The sequence below is a fragment of the Pseudorca crassidens genome, chromosome 14 (genome assembly GCF_039906515.1).
Source record: "Pseudorca crassidens isolate mPseCra1 chromosome 14, mPseCra1.hap1, whole genome shotgun sequence".
Classification (NCBI taxonomy): Eukaryota; Metazoa; Chordata; class Mammalia; order Artiodactyla; family Delphinidae; genus Pseudorca; species Pseudorca crassidens.
The window spans coordinates 52,529,654-52,550,785 of NC_090309.1; the positions used below are offsets into that span (position 1 = coordinate 52,529,654).

The following is a 21,132-nucleotide window of genomic DNA, read 5'->3' on the forward strand; positions in this document are numbered from 1 at the left end:
CAATGACTTTTTTAATACAACACTGAAGGAACAATCCATGAAAGACATAACTGATAAGCTGGACTTCATTAAAATTAAAAACTGCTTTGCAAAAGACAATGTAAGGAGAATGAGGAGACAAGCCACAGTTTGGGAGAAAATATTTGCAAAAGACATACCTGATAAGGGACTGTTATCCAAAATAAACAAAGAGATGGAGGACCTTCAAGGTGGTGGAGGAGTAAGACATGGAGATCACTTTCCTCCCCACAAATACATCAAAAATACATCTACAGTCTACCGCCATACCATCCTGAACACGCCTGATCTCGTTTGATCTCGGAAAAATACATCTACATGTGGAACAAATACTACAGAATACCTACTGAATGCTGGCAGAAGACCTCAGACTTCCCAAAAGAGCCATGTGGCTCACAGGGTCTTGGTGCTCTGGCCAGGGGTCAGGTCTGAGTCTCTGAAGTGAGAGAGCCGAGTTCAGGACACTGGACCACCACAGATATCCCGGCAAGATATCAATGTAATATCAATCGGCAAGAGCTCTCCCAGAGACCTCCGTCTCAATGCTTACACCCAGCTCCACTCAACAACCAGCAAGCTCCAGTACTAGACATCCCACGCCAAACAACTAGCAAGACAGGAACACAACCCCACCCATTAGAACAGAGGCTGCCTAAAATCATATTGAATTCACAAACATCCCCAAAACACACACCAGACGTGGTCCTGACCACCAGAAAGACAAGATCCAGCCTCATCCACCAGAACACAGGCACCAGTCCCCTCCACCAGGAAGCCGACACAACCCACTGAACCAACCTTACCCACTGGGGGCAGACACCAAAAACAATGGGAACTACAAACCTGCAGGCTGGAGACCCCAAACACACTAAGTTAGGCAAGACGGGAAGACAGAGAAATATACAGCAGATGAAGGAGCAAGGTAAAAACCCACCAGACCAAACAAATGAAGAGGAAATAGGCAGTCTACCTGAAAAAGAATTCATAATAATGATAGTAAAGATGATCCAAAATCTTGGAAACAGAATGGAGAAAATATAAGAAACATTTAACAAGGACCTAGAAGAACTAAAGAGCAAACAAACAATGATGAACAACACAATAAATGAAATTTAAAATTCTCTAGAAGGAATCAATAGCAGAATAACTGAGGCAGAAGAATGGACAAGTGACCTGGAAGATCAAATAGTGGAAATAATTACCTCAGAGCAGAATAAAGAAAAAAGAATGAACAGAATTGAGAACAGTCTCAGAGACCTCTGGGACAACATTAAACACATCAACATTTAAATTATAGGTGTCCCAGAAGAAGAAAAGAAAAAGAAAGGGACTGAGAAAATATTTCAAGAGAATACAGTTGAAAACTTCCCTAATATGGAAAGGAAATAGTCAATCAAGTCCAGGAAGCACAGAGAGTTCCAAGCAGGATAAATCCAAGGAGAAACACGCCAAGACACATATTAATCGAACTATCAAAAGTTAAATACAAAGAAAAAATATTAAAAGCAGCAAGGGAAGAACAACAAATAACATACAAGGGAATCCCCATAAGGTTAACAGCTGATCTTTCAGCAGGAACTGCAAGCCAGTAGGGAGTGGCAGGACATATTTAAGTGATGAAAGGGAAAAACCTACAACCAAGATTACTCTACCCAGCAAGGATCTCATTCAAATTCGATGGAGAAATTAAAATCTTTACAGAGAAGCAAAAGCTAACAGAATCCAGCACCACCAAGCCACCTTTACAACAAATGCTAAAGGAACTTCTCTAGGCAGGAAACACAAGAGGAGGAAAAGACTTAAAATAACAAACCCCAAAAAACTAAGAAAATGGTAATAGGAACATACATATCAAGAGTTACCTTAAATGTAAATGGATTAAATGCTCCAACCAAAAGACACAGACTGGCTGAATGGATACAAAAACAAGACCTGTACATATGCTGTCTACAAGAGACCTACTTCAGACCTAGGGACACATACAGACTGAAAGTGAGGGGATGGAAAAAGATATTCCATGCAAATGGAAATCAGAAGAAAGCTCGAGTAGCAATACTCAGATAAAATAGACTTTAAAATAAAGAATGTTACAAGAGACAAGGAAGGACACTACATAATGATCAAGGGATCAATCCAAGAAGAAGATATAACAATTATAAATATACAGGCATCAAACATAGGAGCACCTCAACACATAAGGCAACTGCTAACAGCTCTAAAAGAGGAAATCGACAGTAACACAATAATAGTGGGGGACTTTAACATCTCACTTACACCAATGGACAGATCGTCCAAAATGAAAATAAATAAGGAAAGAGAAGCTTTAAATGACATATTAAACAAGATGGACTTAACTGATAATTATAGGAGATTCCATCCAAAAACGACAGAACACACTTTCTTCTCAAGTGCTCATGGAACATTCTCCAGGATAGATCATATCTTGGGTCACAAATCAAGCCTTGGTGAATTTAAGAAAACCGAAATCATATCAAGTATCTTTTCGAACCACAACACTACAAGACTAGATATCAATTACAGGGAAAAAAATCTGTAAAAAATACAAACACATGGAGGCTAAACAATACACTACTAAATAACCAAGAGATCACTGAAGAAATCAAAGAGGAAATCAAAAACTATCTAGAAACAAATGACAATGAAAACATGACAACCCAAAGCCTATGGGATGCTGCAAAACCAGTTCTAAGAAGGAAGTTTATAGCAATATATTCTTACCTCAAGAAACAAGAAAACTCTCAAATAAACAACCTAATGTTACACCTAAAGCAAATAGAGAAAAAGGAACCAAAAAAACCCCCAAAGTTAGCAGAAGAAATCATAAAGATCAGATCAGATAATAAATGAAAAAGAAATGAAGGAAACAATAGCAAAGATCAATAAAACTAAAACCTGGTTCTTTGAGAAGATAAACAAAATTGATAAACCATTAGCCACACTCATCAAGAAAAAGAGGGAGAGGACTCAAATCAATAAAATCAGAAATGAACAAGAAGTTACAACAGACACTGCAGAAATATAAAGGATCATGAGAGATTACTACAATCAATTGTATGCCAATAAAATGGACAACCTGGAAGAAATGGACAAATTCTTAGAAAAGCAAAACCTTCCAAGACAGAACCAGGAAGAAATAGAAAATATAAACAGACCAATCACAAGTAATGAAATTGAAACTGTGATTAAAAATCTTTCAACAAACAAAAGCCCAGGACCAGATGGCTTCACAGGCGAATGTTATCAAACATTTAGAGAGGGGCTAACACCTATCGTTCTCAAACTCTTCCAAAATATAGCAGAGGGAGGAACACTCCCAAACTCATTCTATGAGGCCACCATCACCCTGATACCAAAACCAGACAAAGCTGTCACAAAGAAAACTACAGGCCAGTAACACTGATGAACACAGATGCAAAAACCCTCAACAAAATACTAGCAAACAGTATCCAACAGCACTTTAAACAGATCATACACCATGATTAAGTGGGGTTTATCCCAGGAATGCAAGGATTCTTCAATATACACAAATCAATCAATGTGATACACCATATTAACAAATTGAAGGAGAAAACCCGTATGATCATCTCAATAGATGCTGAAAAAGCGTTTTACAAAATTCAACACCAATTTATGATAAAACCTCTCCAGAAAGTAGGCATAGAGGGAACTTACCTCAACATAATAAAGGCCATATATGACAAACCTGCAGCCAACATCATTCTCAATGGGGAAAAATGAAACCATTTCCACTAAGATAAGGAACAAGACAAGGTTGCCCACTCTCACCACTATCATTCAACTTAGTTTTGGAAGTTTCAGCCACAGCAATCAGAGAAGAAAAAGAAGTAAAAGGAATCCAAATAGAAAAGAAGAAGTTAAACTGTCACTGTTTGCAGATGACATGATACTATACATAGAGAATCCTAAAGATGCTACCAGAAAACTACTAGAGCTAATCAATGAATTTGGTAAAGTAGCAGGATACAAAATTAATGCACAGAAATCTCTTGCATTCCTATACACTAGTGATGAAAAATCTGAAAGGGAAATTAAGGAAACACTCCCATTTACCACTGCAACAAAAAGAATAAAATATCTAGGAATAAACCTACCTAAGAAGACAAAAAACCTGTATGCAGAAAACTATAAGACACTGATGAAAGAAATTAAAGATGACACAAGCAGATGGAGACATATACCATGCTCCTGAATTGGAAGAATCAACACTGTGAAAATGACTATACTACTCAAAGCAATCTGCAGATTCAATGCAATCCCTATCAAATTACCAATGGCATTTTTCACAGAGGTAGAACAAAAAATTTTACAATTTGTATGGAAACACAAAAGACCCCAAATAGCCAAAGCAATCATGAGAAAGAAAAATGGAGCTGGAGGGATCAGGCTCCTGGACTTCAGACTATAATACAAAGCTACAGTAATCAAGACAGTATGGTGCTGGCACAAAAAGAGAAATATAGATCAACGGAACAGGATAGAAAGCCCAGAGATAAACCCATGCACATATGGTCACCTTATTTTTGATAAAGGAGGCAAGAATATACAATGGAGAAAAGACAGCCTCTTCAATAAGTGGTGCTGGGAAAACTGGACAGCTACATGTAAAAGAATGAAATTAGAACACTTCCTAACACCATACACAAAAATAAACTCAAAATGGATTAAAGACCTAAATGTACAGCCAGACACTATAAAACTCTTAAAGAAAAACATAGGCAGAACAACCTATGACATAAATCACAGCAAGATCCTTTTTGACCCACCTGCTAGAGAAATGGAAATAAAAACAAAAATAAGCAATGGGACCTAATGAAACTTAAAAGCTTTTGCACAGCAAAGGGAACCGTAAACAAGATGAAAAGACAATCCTCAGAATGGGAGAAAATATTTGCAAAGCAACTGACAAAGGATTAATCTCCAAAATATACAAGCAGCTCATGCAGCTCAATATCAAAAACAACCCAATTCAAAAATGGGCAGAAGACCTAAATCGACATTTCTCCAACAAAGACATACAGATTGCCAATAAACACATGAAAGGATGCTCAACATCATTAATCATTAGAGAAATACAAATCAAAACTACAATGAGGTATCACCTCACACTGGTCCGAATGGCCACCATCAAAAAATCTACAAACAAGAAATGCTGGAGAAGGTGTGGAGAAAAGGGAACCCTCTTGCACTGTTGGTGGGAATGTAAATTGATACAGCCACTATAGAGAACAGTATGGAGGTTCCTTAAAACCTAAAAATAGAACTACCATATGACCCTGCAATCCCACTACTGGGCATATACCCTGAGAAAACCATAATTCAAAAAGAGTCATGTAACACAATGTTCATTGCAACACTATTTGCAATATCCAGCACATGAAAGCAACCTACGTGCCCACTGACAGATGAATGGACGAAGAAGATGTGGCACATATATACAATGGAATGTTACTCAGCCATCAAAAGAAATTAAACAGTTATTTGTTGTGAGGTGGATGGACACAGAGTCTGTCACACAGAGTGAAGTAAGTCAGAAAGAGAAAAACAAATACCATATGCTAACACATATATACGGAATCTAAAAAAAATGGTTCTGAAGAACCTAGGGGCAGGACAGGAATAAAGATGCAGACGTAGAGAATGGACTTGAGGACACGGGGAGGGGGAAGTGTAAGCTGGGACGAAGTGAGAGAGTGGCATGGACATATATACAGTACCAGATATAAAACAGATAGCTAGTGGGAAGCAGCCGCATAGCACAGGGGGATCAGCTCGGTGCTTTGTGTCCACCTAGAGGAGTGGGATAGGGAGGGTGGGAGGGAGACTCAAGAGGGAGGGTATATGGGGATATATGTGTTCGTATAGCTGATTCACTTTGTTCTACAGCAGAGACTAACACACCACTGTAAAGCAATTATACTCCAATAAAGATGTTAAAAAAAAGTAAAAAAAAAAGATAAATAAAAGGCAAATTTACCAAAAAAAAAAAAAAAACACAAAGAACTCTCAAAACTTAACAATAAGCAAACAAACCAATTAAAAAATAGGCCAAAGACCTAAATAGACGCTTCACCAAAGAAGATATATATATGGCAAATAAGCATATGAAAAATATAAAAGATGCTCCATATCATATGTCATTGGGGAAATGTAAATTAAAACGAGATACCACTACACCCCTACTGGAATGGACAAAATTCAGAACACTGATAACAGCAATATGCTGGCAAGTATGCGGAGCAACAGACTCTCATTCATTGCTGGGGAATGTAAAATGGTTCAGCCACTTTGGAAGACAGTTTGACAGTTTCTTACCAAGCTAAACATACTCTTACCATATGATCCAGCAATCACACTTCTTGGTATTTGCCCAAAGGAGCTGAAAACTTATTTCTTCACAAAAACCTGCACACAAATGTTTACAGCACTTTTATTCATAATTGCCAAAACCTGGCAGCAACCAAGATGTCATCCCTCAGTAGGCGAATGGATATATAAACTGTGGTACCTCCGGACAATGGAATATTATTCAGTGCTGAAAAGAAAGGAGCTATCAAGCCATGAAAAGACATGGAAGAAACTTAAAATCATATTACTGAACTTCCCTGGTGGCACAATGGTTAAGAATCCGTCTGCCAATGCAGGGGACACGAGTTCAAGCCCTGGTCCGGGAGAATCCCACATGCCACGGAGCAACTGGGCCCGTGCGCCAGAACTACTGAGTCTGCACTCTGGAGCCCACAAGCCACAATTGCTGAGCCCACCATGCCACAACTGCTGAAGCCTGTGTGCCTAGAGCCTGTGCTCTGAAGCGGGAGAAGCCACCGCAATGAGAAGCCCGTGCACCGCAACGAAGAGTAGCCCCCGCTCACCGCAACTAAAGAAAACCCGGGTGCAGCAACGAAGATCCAACGCAGCCAAATATAAATATCATATTACTAACTGAAAGAAGCCAACCTGAAAAGGCTGTATACTATAGTGTTACAACTACATGACATTCTAGAAAAGGCAAAACTCTGGAGACAGTAAAAAGATCAGTGGTTGCCAGGGACTGGTGTGAGGGGAACAGATGCAGAGGAGCACAGAAGATATTTTGGGCAATGGATATACTCTGTATGAAACTATTACAATGGAGTCAAGTCATTATAAACTTGCCCAACCCCACAGAATGTACAACACCAAAAGTGACAATGTAAACTATGGTCTTTGGGTGTTTACGATGTGTCAATGCAGGTTCATCAACTGTAATAAATGTACCACTCTGGTGGGGTATGTTAACTGGAGAGGCTATGCATGAGGGGGAGCAAGGAGTACATGGGAAATCTCTGTACCCTCTCTCAAATTTGCTGTGAACCTAAAGATGTTCTAAAAAATTAAGTATTTTTTAAAAGTGGATTATAAATTATATATAATAGAATATAAGAATAGAACAGCAGTTCTCAAAGTTTAGTGTACAAACCCCTGGGGGTCCCTAAGATACTTTCAGGGTGTTCATAAGGTCAAAACTATTTTTATAATATCAAAACAATATATGCCTTTTTAATTTTTCACTAAATATTTTAAGGCGGGGGGTGGTGCTGACATTTGCACTGATAGCACAAAGCCGTGATAAATAAAACTGAAGGCACCTTCACGTGAATTAAGCTTGTAAGCGCCAAACCTTACTAGTGCTCATTGTATTTATTCTCCATTGCTATTTACTCACAGTTTAAAAATAAACAAATAAAACCAGCAACAACAAAACTGTTTCACTTAAGAAATTCCTTAATGTAACCATAAAGAATTATTTTTACTAAATTTCAACCCTCAAGTATACTTGCTTTTAATATTCTGTGTGAGGAAATAGGAAGAACATATAAAGCATTTCTGTAGCATACAGAAGTACAGGGAAGTATGAGGAAATCCAATGGTGCTATTGTTTAAGTTGGGAGCTGACCTAGCTAATTTCTTTTTTCAAGAAACACTATTTTACCTGAAAGAAAAACTGACAGAAACTATGGTTCATCAGACTTGGGTATTTGGCAATCTTTTGAAAATGAACTAAGTGTGCCCATCACCTCAAGGAAAACAAACTGACAGTATTTGTTTGGCAATGATAAAATTCAAGCTTTCAAGCAAAAATTAGAATTTTGAAAACTATATCCATTACAGTAAGCTTCATCGCTTTCCAATACTTAAACACTTTTCTGTGAGATATGTGGAGATATTAATATGATTTTTTATCCTGTACAATGACCAATGTGTCAAATGTATAACTCAGTGAACCAATATTTTCCACATCACCCACGTATGTTACAAAATTACACAGGGGTTAGACAGTCATTCAAAATGCAAGATATACCAGTGAACTTTAACATCACTAAAAGTCCATTGATATGGTTTCAGGTTACACTTTGCAGCTAACCTCTCAGAAACTACCACGTGTTGAGTTTTAGCATAGTACCAAATTACCTGAAAAAGCTATTAAAACACTCTTCCTTTTCCAATTATCTATCTGTGGAAGATTAGATTTTCTCCTGCCAAAACTACATATCACAACAGATTAAATTTAGAAATAGATATGAGAATCCAGCTGTCTTGTATTAAGCCAGACATTAACAAGAATTGCAGAAAAGTAAAACAATACCAGTCTTCTCACTAAATATTTTTTTATTCTGGAAAAGAGTTATTTTTAACAAATATATATTAACATACAATCATTTTTTAAATTAATAAATCAACATTTTAAAAATTTCTCAGCTTTAATTTCTAATATGGTAAATAGATACTAACAACCCACATAAAAGGAAGCACTTTGAGGTTCTCAATTTTTAAGTGTAAAGAGGTCCTGAGACCAAAAAAAAAAAGTTGACAACTGAAGATATGGCAAATGACTAAACAAATGGATAACAGAGTCAAAGAAAATACAACAGGGCAAACAAATTTTAACAGTGGAGAAGACAAAGGCAAAGGACTCATTCCACTGTAGATTTAATTTGAACTTGTTATCAAGAGATAGAAAGGTTGTAGCGTATGTTTAGGCTACCTTAATCAGGCTTTTAGAAGCATACAACAAGATGATATAATTAAAAAGTACTTCAATTTTATGAGGCTGTTTACTTCAAGAATCTTATTGCAGAGTACCTAGAAATGAAGAGGGATAGGAAAAAGGCCTATAACGCAGTTTTACAGGATACATGTGCTTCCTCTTCACTTCATCATGAATGATGCAGAAAAGAATAAGAAGAAAAACTGTCTTGTTTAAATGGAATTATTTCAATTATTCTAACCTCTAAGACAGAATTAGAAAGAAAGAAGTGCTGAGTGAAAGTCAGCTAGATATATTAGTTGCAAGACTATTTTGTGATTTAAATCACTGGTAATATTACCATCTTGAGGCAAAATCAAGTATTACAATAGGGTTCCAGCTAGTCTTTTCTTAAGAACCATGCTTTTCATAAAAGACAATCAAATATTTTACTACTCCACATTCACCACCCTCCAAGCCACTCCTAAGGAAAAAATCTTTAAAGTTCTCTAATGAAGAAAAAAATTAAAAGAATGTTATTTAAATAGAGAAATAAAAGGGATGCCCTAATAAAACAGTAAAGTTAAAAATGAAAGCATAGCCAAAAACCGAACAATTGATGTAATTCAGTGTGTCAGCTTAATAATTAAAACAGCCATGCTAACCCTTAAAGAGCAACGTTACACATTTTAAGCACAGCATTATATAAGTTGTGTTTGGTAACTCAACACTCATTGTTATTTTCATTTTTATACATTATAATTGCTGTCACACTTAAATTCTCTCATTTTGCAATAGACGAGGTAGTAGCCTCCTTACTATCGATATTTTCCCCTCACCTTGACCCACAAGATTTTCATGTGAATTTTCCCAAGTATGCCATGAACAATCTAGTTTTTACTGACAATCTAATCCAAAATCTACCCTTACCTCTTGCAGACATTCATCTATTGAATTTCGGCTAAATCCAATAAAACCTACTTGTGTGTGTCTGTCTGTATCTGCACACGTCTGTATCTGGGTGTGTCCCCTGAGTCTGGATATGTCTGTTGGTGTGTGCCTCTGTGGCTGTCAGTGCATCCCTATGTGCCTGCATCTCTGTACATCAACATGTAGATGTATATACACACACATCAGGATAGCATAAGGATTATAAGAATCAGAGGAGAAAAAAAGAAATAAAGGCTAGAAAGATATAATAGTATTGTTTTATCTTTTAGCAGTTAGTCTTTTCCAGTTTAAATTGATAGACATAATATGGACAAATATTTCCCTTAAAAGCAGAGGTCTAGATTTAAGTCCAAGATTAAAGACAATACGCATATGGTCCATTTCTAGCCATCATTTTATATCCAAAACTGTGAAGTAGCCTGAATAACCTCCATATTCCTGTTTATACTCCATTTTGCTTCCATTTCAATTACAGAATTACAATACATACAGATAGCAAGAGAAAGAGAAAGAATGCACAAGCTTGCAAGCACCCATCTTTCCCTCTGCTTCTTCACCAACTGGCTGGATTACTCCTTTACTAGAGCCAATCAAATCCTCTGAGATAAACAAAGGGTATTTCCAATAGCCCACAAACTATATAATTTGTTCCTATGAAGTAAGGCTTTGTCACCTTTGTGGACTATAATAGTTTTAAAAATAGTTTAAATAACCTAATTTTTTTGTCAATAATTACATGGCAGTGATGACTTATCCTGTGTTCTTTTAATAGCAATGATTTTGAAGTCCAAGCCCTCTCCCCTTAAGAACATTACCCTAATGCCAAACCACCACCAAATGAGAATTTGTTCTGCATATAGTACTAATTTACTAACTATATCCAACCTGTTGATGATTGCAATGTTTGGTGCAAGCTGTGTGGCAACTGAAGGGTGAACAAAGGCAAATGGACACCATTTCTGAAGAAGTCTTCTGTTGCTTTAGACTGCAAAACCTTTGTTTCCCAGAGCTGCAGAGAAAAACAAAATGTTTGCTCTAAAAAAAAAAAATTAGGATATTTACTCATATTTTTTACTTTTAAATTGTCAGCTGAAGGCACAGTAAATGGGTAAGTATTAAACTATAATTAAGGGGTTTGAATTTAATTTATCCATTTTTTTAAGCTGAAAAAACAAGAGAGAAACTTCTACTGTCTACAAACCTGCTTCAAGTCTTTTAAGACTTGTTCCTCTATACCTTCTTCAGCAAATAGATCCCGCACTCCTTCAATTACATCTTCAATTACAGATCTGTAGAGTTTAGGCTACATAAAAGCAATTGTTAAAGTTTTACATTCTCAAGTTTGAGTGTATCCAGCCTTAAAAAACATGCAGTATACACTTTCTAATCTTATATTTGAAGAAAAGCCACCGTAAGGATTTTCACTCTGTGCATCCTATTCCAAATACAGTCTTAGCTTTCCATAAATTGGTAAACTTCAGACCCACAGTCTCAGCTTATCTATAGGGCTGAATCACAATACTACAAGAAAATATGAGATAATAATCTCATCAAGATGTATGGTTACTTTTAGGATCCTTGGCTTTTGTGTCAGTATTTAACCTCCACACTCCTTTTTAAAAAGGAAATTAATTTAAGACAGGTGGAAATGAACCTTTTGTTTTCAATTTACCTTTTTCTCAGAGGGACCCAGAGAGCTTTTTTAGAGTTTGCTATATTACTTCCATAAATGTAAATAAATTCCAAGCCATAAATTTGGGGCAAGCATCTACAATAGAGTCACCAAATTCTGTCCCGCTTCCAACATACAGAGTCCAAAAAGATATTCTGAACCATGGTCAAGTAAAAGTACAACTGCACCAAAAAGGATTTCCTAAGAGAAACTATGGAGGACATAAACAAACCTTACCCTTCCACAATCTGCATACTGCAGAGACTAAGTAACATCCTAAAAGCAGATCTTTACCAGATTAAAAACTGGTCAATATCAATAGAAAAACAGCCCTGTGAAATAAACTGAGTCCTTCAAATCTATGTAAACTGTGCTTCACTCCCACCCTAGTCCAAAATGGCAATGCTAGGAAATTCCCTGGCAGTCCAGTGGTTAGGACTCAGCGCTTTCACTGCCTGGGTTCAATCCCTGGTGTGGGGACTAAGATCCCGCAAGCCACGCGGCACCACCAAAAAAGATCAAATAAAATTAAATAAAATTAAAAAATGCAAAAAAAGAATGGCAATGCTAAGTGTATTGACAATACTGACCTAGTGGAAGTTCTACTGATAAGAAATAACAAAATAGGAATTTAGTTGAATTGCTCTTATTTCAAATTGCTTAATCAGGCCAAATTGAAAATTCTGTCATTCTAGGACTGCTTTTTCATACTACTCAGTTAGTATTCTAAGTACTCCTATTCATGCGAAGAGTAGTTAGGTATTAAACATATTCCTTCTAAAGACCCAGAGTGAGCCTATGAAAAAGCCAATCAGTAATATTTAAATAATACGTTATTCACAAGCATAGTCAATAAGATTAAGTGCCCTAGATTAGTTCCTTCTTCTAAAACAGTCTACCCTGATAAAGCCGTGCTTATCTGATGTGTCAGTGTTAGGCCCAGCTAGTGTGATCACACTTAAAGCTAGAGGTAAAAACTCCTACGGATAAAAACATCTTTTAAGATCTACCCTCAGAATGTAACAGCAGCCATCAAAAATAACTCATTAGAACATAATTTTTCAAAAGCAAAGTAGGAATTGAACATACTTTCTCTTCTAGGACTACAGCTAGACTTTATATTCTTTCCCTGTTATTTTCATTAGTATATGTATAGTCCACTATGCATAGCCCAGGAAATCCATCTTAACCTCTTCCCTATGTAAAAGAAAACACACACACACACTCGTTGGAGTTTCATCATCAAATAAAATGGTATACACGGTAAGCTTACATTCAAGCATAATTATTTCACATATATTAAAATACATTATCAGAAAAAGGATACACATTAAAAGAATAACTTGTCTTCAGAAATGAACCATTTTATCCTTCGTATGTATAGATGGAACCCATAAAACAACACAGATCAGGACAAGCACATTGCCTTTCACCAAATGTGAAGTCTGTTGAAATGAACTGAAAATAAACGTGATTTCTTGACTTTTTTTCTTTAAATCAATTTTTAGGATTGATAGAGGGTCTCACAAGACCATTTAGCCTGTCAGTTCTCATGCGAGGTTTACGTACTCCTTAATGGTAACAAAGCAACCAGACGTTTTATCAATTCCAACTGTACACTTAAACATTAAGATGCTTAAGGATGGGGAAATGGAGGGGTGCGGGAGAACTCTAAAAATATGTGGTGGGGTAACCTAAAGTATCACATTACCTGTTATTTCGGGTAAATAATATAGCTTAGACTCAACAGTGGTCATACTAAAATTAAGAACTACAATTAGACTACAACTGAACTCAGTAATTCTAAACACACTAAACTGGGAGGCTTAAGTTCCGTTCCGTCTCTAACCACCTTCTCAAATCCTCACTCTAGAGGACCTCAGTTCGATGAGGAGTAAGAAGAAGAAGAGGGGCGCTTGTTTTTCTGGCGGGGGGCCTGGTCCAACTTCCGGCTGAGCTACTGGCCCTCATCTACTTCCTCTAACACGGAGGAGGACAGAGGAGCCCCTAAGGGAGAGGGCTCCTGAAAGTCTGTAAAGAGCCAGGAGGGAAAAAAAAAAGGGTGTACGGAGCTCCACTGCCATGAGCCCAGGACCGCGCTCCCTCTGCACGGAGCACACGCCGAGAGGCCAGGCTGGTGGTCCTTACCACCGGGTTGACGGACTCCATGACCGCCGCTCCAGCGCCTTGCCGCTTGCGCCTGCGAAGCACGCGATGCGCCTCCGAGGACCGTTCTTTGCGTGCTTTGAACGTAGGTGCACGTTGTCCACGCAACGCCGTCAGGACGCTGGGGGCGGGGCGGGGGAGGAGACAAAGGTTAATGACGAGGGCTAAGTGGAGTCGCGCTGCAGAGGCAGTTAAGAGGTTGACCTGAAAGTGCAAAGAGACCAGATAAAACGGGGTGGTTAACTCTGGTGTAACCAGCTTTGGGCCGTTCACATGACCCTTGAAGAGCCTTTATTTTCTCAATCTATAAAATAAAGGCTAAGAAAATAGGGGATGAGCAATGCAGCGGTAGATCCCAGTTCACTTTACCTTTGAGAAGAGGGGAGCTAGTGGTACCTGTCCTTTCCTTCTGCCAATTTTCATTCCTCCCCTTACGCCCCAGTCACAGCTGAACTCCAGTATATAATAAGAGTCAAACTCTTCTAAGATTGGTTCTCAAAGTGTACGACAGCAACATCAGCTTCATCTGGAAACCTGTTAAAAATGCAAATTATTGGGTCCCTCCCCAGACCTACTGAATCAGAAACTCTGAGGCTGGGACCTAGCCTTCTGTAACTTTAACATGCTCTCCAGGTGATTCTGATGGGCACTTCAATGAGACTCTTTGTCCCAAACCAAAGATTTTCAGCTTTGGCTGCACACTGAAATCACCTGGGGAGCTTAATAAAGGTTTGGCACCTGAGTCTCACCCCAGAGAATCTGATTCTATTATGCAGCCAAGTTGGAGAACCACTGCTAAAATAAAGTCAGCACCCCAATACCACCCAGGCTCCTTTTCCTCCTCAGGCAGAAATGACACTCTTGACCTGTAATAATTCCCTCCTTCCCCTGAAGGGTAGAGCATCTAGGGCATACCTTGCCTAGGGCTGAGGGTAGATGTAAGCACAGATAACCTAGATGGTTAGATAAGGGAACAAGTCATTTATTGCCACTACTCTGCCTTTTAAAACAGCCTTTCTAGCCTGCAGATAGATCCTGACCTAACCAGATGGCTAAGTTACTGAATGATTAAAAATCCTATCAGGTTTAAAATTGGCTGTTTATTTATTTATTTGTGCATGTAAGTTCAGTAAAGCTATTTATATCCAACCATTCTGTATTTGCTTTGCCTGGGCCAGGTACCTTATAGTTTGTGAGTTTCAAGAAGCTAATTTATATGAAGCCCTTTAGAAGACTTTCCTAAATTGAAAACTATCTGAAATTTCTTTTACAAAAAGCCAAGAATGTTACATAGTAATTTTTAATGATTGTATCTCTACCTGGCAATTTACTACCAGAAGTATTCAAAGTGACTTAACTTACACCCAAAACAGAAAGCTAAAAGCAGTCATTGATTCCTACTGATATCATAAAAATTCAATTCAATTATTCAGCTTATTGCCAAAAAATCTCATTTTTCATCTTTTTCATAGCCAAGTTTTAAAACTTTATTCCTAAATGCATAGGATTAGTAATCACCTAACTTTTTGTGACAGCATACTGTTTTATATTACTTCATTATATATTTTACCCTTCTCAGGGCTATACTATAGATCATACATACTTTTGAAATTAAATTTGGACCTTGGTACCCATAAAAAGTGTGACTGAGTTGAACTGTTGTTTCTTAGTATACTTAGTAGACTCAGGTTGCCAAGAGGTTATGTAACTGGCAGAGAAATGTCAGTAACTTTCTATTTGCCCCTGGTGGTCTGTCTGCATGGTCACTAGTAGACTAAGATATAGTTTCTTCCCAGTAATAGACAATGGCTTTTAGAGGAGGTATACTTTAACCTACATTCCAGGTGAATCCAAGTTGCAACTCTGCTCGGGACCTGAGATAGCCAGCTTCCAAGATGGCCCCCCAAAGATCCTTACCTCCTAGTATTCACCTTGTGTTCTCCCCTCCCACATTGTAGCATGGTTTGTCTGGGTGACCAACAGAAAAGCAGAAGTAATGATGTATCACTTCTAAGATTAGGTTATAAATGAATGTGGCTTCCTTCCTTGGGATTCCTTCAGATCACTCACTTGGGAGAAGACAGCTGTCACGTTGTGAGGACAGTCAAGCACTCCGCCTATGGAGAGGCCCATGTGGCAAGGAACGAAGACTCCAGCCCATAGCCAACAGGGATCCCTGTCGGAAATCGATGCCTCCCCATTTGGGCTGTCAAAGGATTGCAGCCCTGACTTGTCTGCATCCCTTTGAGAGACTCTGAACCGGAAACTGTGTGAGATAATAAATATTTGTCATTTTAAGCAGTTAAGTTTGGGGATAATTTGTTACACAAAATGGGATAACTAATACAGGACCCATTCTCTGATTGGACGGTGCCTAGTGAAGGCTTGGTTTTTCCTCATTGTAATCGCAGAATTTAAGCTTTCTTGAGTACCCTCATCAGTCACAAGAGCATCTGAGAAGTATGTAAAGGAATCTTTATAGGCTGATATTTGATAGTGTTGACCCCAGGTTATCATCAAACAAGCAGACTGTTGTAGTCATGTAATGATCACATTTCTTTTGTCAATTTTTCAAACTCAGAGGGGAAGTGTGTTGCATACACAAAAGACTTTTGATGCTAAAATTGAAATGTCAAGATCCCAAAGCCTCAGTGAGGCAATTTTACAGTAACTTTTTTTTTTTTACGTTAGTAATTAGAGAATAAAAAAGGAATGCTGAGCTTTGGTCTGTCTTTGAGTACACAGTTTTTGAAATTACACCTGTGGCAAAATATAAAGCTCTTCCCCAATTGCCCATCACAGTTCAGAGCATCAGATTTTCATTTTCTCCTGTTTTGTTTAGAGGCTATAATATCTATTTAACATATCATTTGTAATCAACACTAGTTTTGTAACATTTAAGCAAATCTTAATAATCAGATTAATTTCTCTGCATTCTGTAAGTTCATATTACTTTTGCCTAGAGGTTTCAGTGAGTGATATTATAAAAGTAAAGAAAAAACTTCTCTTTGTTTATTGTGAGAAAAGGCCATATCTATGAAGTCCTTTCTCTGAATAAGAATGTTTTTAAAAATGTATTTTAGAGACAGCCCGTTATCTTTCACATATTAAATTTTACAGTCAAATGCAGGGCATTTCAGTAACTCTAGACTCTAAATAATATATTTACCAGTAATGAAAAATACAAGTTAGGCTATGAGCATATGCCTTAAGGCAGCAAATATTCACAATTAGTTTCTGAACATTTTTCACCCAATGCACTAAACCCAGCAGTACTGTGTTTCTCTGCCTCTGTTTCATCCTTCACATCATTCAGGAAATGAAAATCCACATAATCTCTACCTCACCTTGTAACTTTGAAATGGCTGCAATGTTAGTAGTTCTGATTTGTTTATACTCTGCACTTTTATAACATTTTCCATTTTCTAATACAACTCTAAAATCAACTTATATTATTTGAACATCAGATACAATTCCACCACGATGAATCCCTCCCCCCTACCCCAATAGGATTTCAGTTAAAATGACCATGTGACATAGCGCGATGGCCAACTGGTGACCTTATCACACAGTGGAACACTGTTAATGTTCACATTACTACCTATTTTTAAATGTTTTAATATGAAAGAGATGTATACATTGTGTGCATATGAAAATTAGTGACTATAATTAACTCAAGGAAAGTGTGAAGGATGACTTCAAACACAGTTTTCCCTATGGCTACTTTTCAACATTCTCATCGGGGTCTTGATAAGAATTCAGTAATTTCCAAGCTAACAAATTATTCCATTTTCATTTCTTTAATCACAATGTGTATAATCAAATGTGAACATGAAATATTAGCAAGAATAATGTCTGCTGTCTCCAGTGAATTTTCCAACCTAAATTTCTACTTAGAGAAGATGGAGGTAAAGACCAATAAATTGAACTTAAGGCTATGACGTGGAAAGAACCAACCAGCTTTGTTCCCACAGTAACTGTACTTATCTTCTTTCCTAATTGGTCTCATTTTGTAAGATGTAAAGGTAGCATCTTGAATATTCTATATTATTCTACGTGCTTCAAATATCAGGAGAGGCAGGAACAACATGGAGTAGACACGCTCCTTCCTATTCCTTCTGCTAAGCACAGCTAAAAAAATCTCTGGATATTATACATAAAACAAAGATAAGAAGACTCTGAAAGGTGGAGAGAAGTTAGGGACCTCACAACCCAAAGAATGACACAGCAGTAAATCCCCTTGTTTTCTTTTTGCCTCACCTATACCAGCCTGGGTACTGGTGAAGCTTGCAAACCCGGAAACATCAAAGGTCACAGACCAAAAAGAACAAAAGCCGTTTTTCTCAAGCTAAGGACCAGAAAAGGGGCAGCAAGACAGAAAACTTTTAGACAATATCTGCTCTACTTCAAACGCCACAGAAAAAAACCAGCCCCACCCCAGAGCCGTCAGCAAAGGCAGAGTAGGGAGTTTAAACTTCCACTCTTGCCCAGCTGTAACGAGGTGCAGCCATCCCCACAATGTCACTGGAGGCCACCTGGGATGCCTGGACTTGTCCCCCCAGCCCAGCTATGATGAGGCATCCCCACCAGCCACTAGGGTTGTGTCAGAGAAGACCAAGACCTTCATTCCTGCTGGGTGATATTGAGACCTCCCCCTGCAGTGTCCGTGGGAGCCATGTGAGAAGGAGTTACAAGGTCCCCTTCCCTGCGTCAACCAGCGCGATGTCAGTGGAAGCCGGGTGGGGGGCCTGAACTCCTACCCTACCCAACTGTCACGAGGAGACCCTCCTCCCCTGGGCTGTCAACAGAGGCTGAGCCAGAAATAGGCCTGGAAACCTTGGCAGTAGCAAGTGGGTACTTTCACTTTCCCCTACTGGCCCTGTGTCAGAGGAGACCTACTAAGATAGAAGATTTAAACAAAATCCAGAGTCTCGTAATAACCAAAATGTCCAGGATGCAACTGAAAATCATTTGTTATACCAAGAGCCAGGAAAATCTCTACTTGAATGAGAAAAGACACCAACGCAGAGATGACTAAGAGGTTGGAATTATCTGGAATTATCTGACAAGAACCTAGCCTTCATAAAACTGCTTTAATGAGCAGTTAAGCAAGCAATTTAACAGGCGCTTTAAACAAATGAAAAAATAGAAAGTCTCAGCAAAGAAACAGAAGATATAAAGAAGAACCAAATGGATTTTTTACAACTGAAAATACAATAACCAAAATAAAAAGTTCAATGGATAGGCTTGTGATGGATTGAATTATGTCCCCCCTAAAAAGGTATTTTGAAGTCCTAACTCCCAGCACTTCAGAATGTGACCTTATTTGGAAATGGAATCATTGCAGATATAATTAGTTAAGATGAGATCATACTGTAGTAGGATGGGCCCCTAATCCAATATGACTGATGTGTTTATAAGAAAAGGACAAAGATAGACAGAAAGACAGCCATGTGAGAACAGAGGCAGAGATTGGAGTGACGCATCTACAAGCCAGGGAACACCAAGGATTACTGGCAAACACCAGAAGCTAGAAGAGACAAGGAAGGAATTCTCCCCTACGAGTTTCAGAGGTAGTATGGCTCTATCAACACCTTGATTTCAAACTTCTAGCCAAACTTCAAACTTAGGACAATAAATTTCTGTTATTTTAAACTACCCAGTTTATGGTAGTTTGTTATGGCAGCCCTAGGACACTAATGTAGGGCTCAACAGTAGAATGGAAATGAGAAAGGAAAGAATCAGTGAACTTGAAGATAGAACCATAGAAATAACCCAACTTGAACAACAGAGAGAAAACAGTCAATTCAAATGTAAGTGGATTTCTTGTCAGAAACTATGGAGGCCAGAAGGAAGAGGCCTGAAAGAAAAGTGCTAAAAGAAAAGAACCACCAACTCAGAATACCATACGCAGTGGTAATATTACTCAGGAAATAAAGGGAAAATCAAAACATTCTCAGATGAAAGAAAACTAAGATAACTTATCACGAGCGAAACTACCCTAAAAGGATGGCTAAAGGAAGTTTTGAAATAGAAAGGAAATGATAAAAAGGAGGAATATCAGGAAGAAGAATGAAAAGTAAAAATATATGTAAATATAGTAGACTTTTCTTCTTTTGAGTTTGCTAGTGTGTATGACAGTTGAAGCAAAAATTGTAATACTGCCTCATGTGGTTCTCAAATTCTATTATCAGTGGGGGAGGATAAAGGAAAACACGGTTTCTTCAATTCACTGGAACTGGTAAAAATGTTGACTATGATAAGTTATGCATGTATAATGTAATACCTAGAGCAACCACTAAAAAAAATGCTACACAAAGAAATACACTCAAAAATACTATAGATAAATCAAAATGGCATTCTAAAAAAATGTATAAGTAACCAACAGGAAGGCAGAAAAAAAGAAAAAGAAAAGAGAAATAAAGAACAGAGGGAACAAACAGAAACCAAAAAGGCACAAACCAGCGTTGGCAAGAATGTGAAGAAAGTGTAAAATGGTGCAGCTACTTTGGAAAACAGTTTGGCAGTTTCTTGAAAAGTTAAGTAGAAATTTACCATATGACCCAGCTATTCCGCTCATACCCAAGAGAAATGAAAATATATGTTGACACAAATACCTGAACATGAATGTTTGTAGCAGAGCTATTGATGATAGTGAAAAAGTGGGGAAAACCCAAATGTCCACCAAGGGATGAATGGGTGAATAAAATGAGGTATAGGGACTTCCCTGGTGGCACAGTGGTTAAGAATCTGCCTGCCAATGCAGGGGACATGGGTTCGAGCCCTGGCCTGGGAAGATCCCACATGCTGTAGAGCAACTAAGCCCGTGTGCCACAGCTACTGAAGCCCATGCGCCTAGAGCCCGTGCTCCACAACAAGAGAAGCCACTGCAACGAGAAGCCCGCGCACCCCAAGGAAGAGTAGCCCCCACTCGCCACAACTAGAGAAAGCCCGCGCGCAGCAACGAAGACCCAATGCAGCCAAAAATAAATAAATAAATAATTTTAAAAATGTGATATAGCCATACAGTGGAATACTATTTGACAATAAAAAGGAATGAAGTATTGATACATGCATGAACCTGGATGAGCAACGTGGATGAACCTCAAAAACATACTAAGTGAAAGAAGCCAGAGACAAAATGCCTATATTATATATATATATATATATATATATATATATATTTTTTTTTTTTTTAAGAAGATGTTGGGGGTAGGAGTTTATTTATTTATTTATTTATTTTTGCTGTGTTGGGTCTTCGTCTCTGTGCGAGGGCTTT

At 38.0% G+C, this 21,132-nt stretch overlaps 1 protein-coding gene across 1 annotated transcript in view; it reads right to left on the reverse strand.

The window, feature by feature from the left end:
* GTF2A1L (general transcription factor IIA subunit 1 like) overlaps positions 1–17,701 on the reverse strand; it is a 62,911-nt gene extending 45,210 nt beyond the window's left edge. The window contains exons 1-5 of the mRNA XM_067703029.1: positions 15,924–17,701; positions 14,223–14,387; positions 13,836–13,974; positions 11,217–11,318; positions 10,901–11,024 (exon numbers count right to left, since the gene is read on the reverse strand). Of these exons, the coding sequence (XP_067559130.1) occupies positions 10,901–11,024; positions 11,217–11,318; positions 13,836–13,856 (247 nt within the window). The 5' untranslated portion in view covers positions 13,857–13,974; positions 14,223–14,387; positions 15,924–17,701. The remainder of the gene's footprint in view (positions 1–10,900; positions 11,025–11,216; positions 11,319–13,835; positions 13,975–14,222; positions 14,388–15,923) is intronic.
* Between the last annotated feature and the right edge of the window lie 3,431 nt (positions 17,702–21,132).